The 5,507-nt window shown below is 42.2% G+C and overlaps 1 protein-coding gene across 1 annotated transcript; it reads right to left on the minus strand.

Annotated features, from left to right (window-relative positions):
• Window positions 1-1,428: 1,428 nt before the first annotated feature.
• Window positions 1,429-4,917, minus strand: LOC118746036 (microtubule-associated protein futsch). The gene has a single exon (XM_036479762.1). It carries the CDS (start codon window positions 4,460-4,462, stop codon window positions 2,447-2,449), a length of 2,016 nt encoding a protein of 671 aa, XP_036335655.1. The 5' UTR covers window positions 4,463-4,917; the 3' UTR covers window positions 1,429-2,446.
• Window positions 4,918-5,507: the final 590 nt, after the last annotated feature.

Here is a 5,507-nt window from a genome sequence, read left to right on the forward strand (position 1 = left end):
CTTTCAAAAGTATCCATCTTCTGATGAACTTAGAAAACTACTTTAGGTCGTATAGAATGTTAATGTTATCTTATGTCATGTTATGTTATGTTATAATTTTATAAGGGTCTTATTTATCCAAATTTCCAGGTAATAATAGAAAACATTCAATTTAAATGTTAGTTGTTGTCGTAGTCGTTTTTTCAAATGTATGGCTTTCTATTATAAAATCACATAACGCTGTTTGCAAGTGGACTACTCAATTAAATACTCATAGAGAGCCGCCACATCTTAAAAAAATTAAAATCAATTTGAATTAAGGGAATTATATATTTGAAATTTATATTTCAATTTAGGTGTTAGGCGAAAGAGGCTTAAAAAGGTTGTAGTTTCAAAATATATTGAAGAGGTTGCCACCTGTTTGAAAAGTCGAATTCAAGTTAATCATTCGCAAGCTTTTTATATGGAAAATTGAAATATGGGTGTCATACGAAATATTGTTAAGAAACCTTAAGATTGAACACTTAGAATATTATTGTAGTGTTTACAGGGGATGCCATCTGTCTAAAAATTTAATTCAATGAATTTAAATGCATTATTACAATATGGGTATCAATCGAATTGGTTTTGAAAAAAGCTTTATTTTTAAACTACATAAAGGAGGGTTGCCACCTTTTTTGAAAAATCAAATTCTACTTAAATTAGGTGAAGTAGGTAATTGGAATATGTATCCCAATATAGGTGTCAGGCATTGTGAAAATATTTTGCAGAGTGTTGCCAGCTATTTGAAAAGACGAGTTTAATGAAATTATATGCAAGTTAAAGTGTCAGACGCAAAAGTGTTTAGAATTCTTTGCATTAAGGTGCTTGAATAGGTTGCCACCAATTTTAAAATTATATTCAATTAGTAGGTTAAATAATTTATTACAATATGGGTATCAATCGAAATGGCCTTGGAAAGGTTTTATTTCTAAGCTACTTGTAGCATGGTAGCCATCTGTTTGAAAATCAAATTCAACGAAATAAATTTAAGAAGGTTTAAAAAGATAAAATAATAACTTTACTGATTTAAACGATTATTGCAATATGGCTATCAATCAAAATGCGCTTGAAATGGCTGCATTTCTAAACTACATACGGCATGATTGCCACCTGTTTAAAAACTCTAATTGAGCCTTAACTAAGCGAATAAAGAAATAGAAAATCAATCATAAGAAAAAGGTTTAAGGAAGTTTAAGACCTATGTATGTTTTTCGCCGAAATTAGGTATGTAGATATGTTGAGTTTTAATCTAACACGCAGAAATTTATACACTCAGTGAAGCGGGTGAGGGCAATATAGTATGTGTTATAAGCTAGTTGAATAGGAGAAGATGGAATGGCCCAAAATTTGCAGGGACTTCAGAGACGGCCAATTGAATGGTTTTGTGTTAAACACAAATGCCAAAGAAGTATCTATAAATTTACTTTTGTAAACATAAAACTGATAACCTCTATCAACTTTAACGCTTTTGATTTGCTTTGCTTTTATTTCAGTTTTCGTCAGTACTTTTCTCAGCTAAAAAGCAAGTCGCTTTAGCATCTCATCTGTCCAATAAATGCCATATATGAACGCTTAAAACTTTTGTCGATCATTTTACATTTTTTTCCACATAATTTAAGTCACACTTGACGCCTACATGGAACAACATTACACGAAATCAACTACGTTGTGCTTACGACTGACTTAATACATTTTATTTTTCAAGGGCTGATCTCATCTTATTACCAGTGGGCAAAGGTCGGTCGCTGTTAAGGCTTTAACCACTTAATTACCATTTTCATGATCTTCGAGGTGTAAAGAAAATGCAAATTCATAACACTTAAGTTTTCGTTATACTCATTATTATTAAAATGTTGAGCAATTTTAATTCGTTTTTTACATACAATTCGTTTTTATATTTGGATATGTGTGTGTCTATGCATAAATATGATTTTCGTTAAATAGGTATTAGGGGTATATATTAAATCAGTTAATTAAAATAAATTTCTCTTTTAGACACATTTCATTATTTTAATATTTTAACGTTGGCATCGTTTGATTTTGCTATGCACTATGTGCAGTCGTTTGTTGCATATTCGAAATTATTAAAAATCAGTCAATTTTTTTTATTCGAGTAAAGTAGTATACAGGGTGTCTTAATACGGTTACCAGCTGCATTTGTAGCATATAATTCATTCATTGTGATTTGCGAGCAGATTTGGTTGCCAAAAGCTATGAGCAGCGTAGGCGTAAATCGCAAGCTGTGATAATTTAATTGCGGAACATTGTTTCGATATGTCTGTGTTGCGAAACTCGTAAGTGGTTTTAAGAAAAAAAATCGTAGTTCTCATTGACTCCCGCTAGTGTCTCCACCGCCAGCCAGCCAGTACGCATAACACAAAAACAACCACGCTAACCATTTATCTCCCCTGCACCGAGCAGCTGCTCAACGCCAGGGTATTTTGATCGGTGAACGTGAACGCCTCTGCGTTGACACCAGCACACGCTGTTGTGTTTTCTGTTGCTGCTGCTGTTGCTGCTGTTGTTGTTGCGAACGATTCTGGTAATTCGCGCTGCCACCGGCTACGCGCAGCACTTGCGGTTGTGGCAAACGACTCATCGACGTCGAATACCCGCTTGCGCTGCCGCCCGCACCGCCAATAGTTGAGTGAACTGGCGTGCGACCCATGGAAAATGTAGTCGTTGAAATCATTTTATTAACGTTGGCGTTGCCATTGGCAGGATGCAGCGTCGCGTCACCAAAATAAGTATGCTTTGGCTGTTGAAGTTTGCGCAGCGCCGGCTGCTGATCCGTGGTCGATCTTGATGTCATTGCCGGTGTCTGCTTCAACAGTTCATAGCTGCTAAGCGCGTTCATTTGCAAGGGCGTGGCAAGTGAGTGACGTGTGCCGGGTGTGTTTAGGCGCTTTTGCAATATGGGCGAACCGCCCGCCACTCCGCCACCACCCAGCTGTATGCGCGTAGAGAGGCGACTACGTTGCAGCGGTGAACGCTGCGCTTGTTGGTTGAGCGCTGGTTTTACATTAGCCTCGTTGCATATTTGTACCAAAGTCTGGTATCGGCCACCTGCTGTTGTTGGCGCGCTGGCCTTAACAGCGCTGGAATAGCGCACAGGCGTGACAGTGATCGGCTTGCCCCAGTTGTGCAGCGGTGACTTGTCGCGGGCGCTTAATTTACTGGGCTTGTTCGCTTGTGTGAGACTCGCTGTAATGCTGGCTGTGCTGCGCGCTGTTGCACTTTGATAATTGTCCTGCGCGTTGTGCCGCGACGGCATGGGTTTAGCTACACCGACTGGCACTACACGCGGTGGCATGTTTGGCGATATGGAATTTTTGATTTCAATGCGTATTGACCCCGCCGTCGCTTCAGGCAGTTGTGTGCCGCCCTTGTGCCGCTCTGTACTGGCTTTGACCGTCTCAAGCGTAGGGCGCTCCATGCGGAAAGTCTCGTTGCGTTTAACGGGCGGGCGACTTATTGCGCGTGATGTGCGCTCTTTGTTGTCACGCACTGGTGAGCGTGAATTGGGACGGTAATTTTCATTCGCAAAAACTAGGAAGTCAGGACGATTTTCCTTGGATTCCCAACGCGCGTGTGTCTCCACTTTCGGCGGTTCAACCTCCACAAACCAGGCGGGGTTGTGCGCGGGGTTTTGTTGGTTCTGTAGAAATTTCTCACGAAACGATTTGCGAAAACTATTCAGCGTTACTGTCTTATACTTGTCTGCGCTTGATTCCTGTTCGGCCGCCAACTCTTCATCCTCGTGCAGGTCCGCCTTGGTTTGCGTCTTCAGCTGGGAGAGCTGCTCCTTTAGTTGAGTGGGTATTTTGCCTTTACGATAGGTGGACGAGTCGAAGGGCTGATTCTGTGTGTTTGAGTTGGAACTGTGCGAGGAATGCACGGAGTCGTTACCGTTACTGCTGCCCTGGTGCATACCCTTCAGACTGGAATGTTGCTCGTATAGGAAATTAAAAGGGTCCGACTGCGAGTCATAGTCCAGTGTATGCGACGAAGTCGGACCATCGGCTTTCCACTTGTAATAGGTGTTCGTTGCATTATCGCTGGGATGGTGTTCCAGAGGGTCGACGATCTTCTCAGGTGTCGGCGTCTTTTTGCGCTTAGTGAATGTAGCAAATTTGCTGAGCACTTTAGACTTCTTTGACTTCTTCTCCAACGTCGAACTATTCGACGAGTTATGTTTGCTCTGCTTGTCCTCCTCCTCTTCGTCGGAATTGAGTATGAAGGTGTCGCTGCGATTTAGTAGCGAATCTGTGCGTGAGTCAATCGATTCGCGACGTGCTGAGGTTGTGCTGCGTGCCGTGTGCGTTGTTACGTTGCTGGCCACGCTGCCGGGGCGTGAACTCGTCGTCGTATTCACGGGCGTGGTATCGCGCGATGAACTCTTACTGCGCGCCTTTGCGCGGAAATTGCGAAAGAACGACATTTGACTCGCGCCTGCGTGCACAACTAAGTAGCGCTTTTAAGAATAAATACGCGTAGGCGGCGCTCAAGTCAAGTGATTAACGACGAGTTAAAGTGGCTCTACAAGTGAGTGCGCAAACTCAATTATTATTGCGCCGCTTTTACGGTGATGCACAATTTCTTTGTCGAGTAGATAATTACAGCAATTATAAGTAATTTATCGTAATTTTAGCTGCACTACCTTAAATGGGTGCCACCGCGCGTCTAAATGCTGTCCGAGTGTATGTCGCCCAACTGAATGCTTGTTGATCGTTTTATAATTTAACTTTTTTTAATAAATTTTTCTTTGTCATCGATTCGTTGTACTTTTCTGCGACTATTCTCTACCGCAACGCTACTTCGCCTCGCTTCGAATTCAATTCAAGTATGCGCTTTTCACGCGTTCACAAGCCGTCCGTTCCAAGTCTTAACACGCCCGCTGCGCTCAAGCAACTGAGCCAGGTTTCGCCGCCGCCGCCGCGGTCGGCAAGCAACTTGGCAAAAATAATTATTTTGTATCTCGTAGCTAGCGTGTGGAAACGTGTTTTAGCCGCGGAGTCGACAGAGAACCCAAAATCGGCAAAACACAAAACTCGAATTTCAACGCTAAATGTGGAGCTCAGAGCGCAGAACGCAGAATCGCTTTGACTGCTGCTAAGATTTTTTGTTGTTATTAGATATTATAGCTACGATGATTTGCAGCAGTCGTTCGTGATCAGTTGTTAAACTGCCGCTAACGTTTTTATTATGGTTTCCCACCGCCGTTAGCCGTCGTCAACCGCGTTCGCTGTCTGAGGCTGCGCGCGATCTCTGCCGCTTCAGACTATTTTGACCATTTTCGTGGCGCGAACCTAATGATGACGTTGATGAACGGCGGGCGGTAATGTTGTATTTAAATGTACTTTTTTAACCTTTTTCGCGCTGCGTTTTAGCTTTGTTGTTGTGCTGCCTTGAATTGTATTAACTTTTGCGGAGGCGTACCAGAGCTTATAGTCTTCGCGGCGTGTCTGGCGGGAGTAATTCGAGTT

This window comes from Rhagoletis pomonella, unplaced genomic scaffold (assembly GCF_013731165.1).
Source record: "Rhagoletis pomonella isolate Grant_MI unplaced genomic scaffold, Rhpom_1.0 Rhpom_scaffold_00010, whole genome shotgun sequence".
Classification (NCBI taxonomy): Eukaryota; Metazoa; Arthropoda; class Insecta; order Diptera; family Tephritidae; genus Rhagoletis; species Rhagoletis pomonella.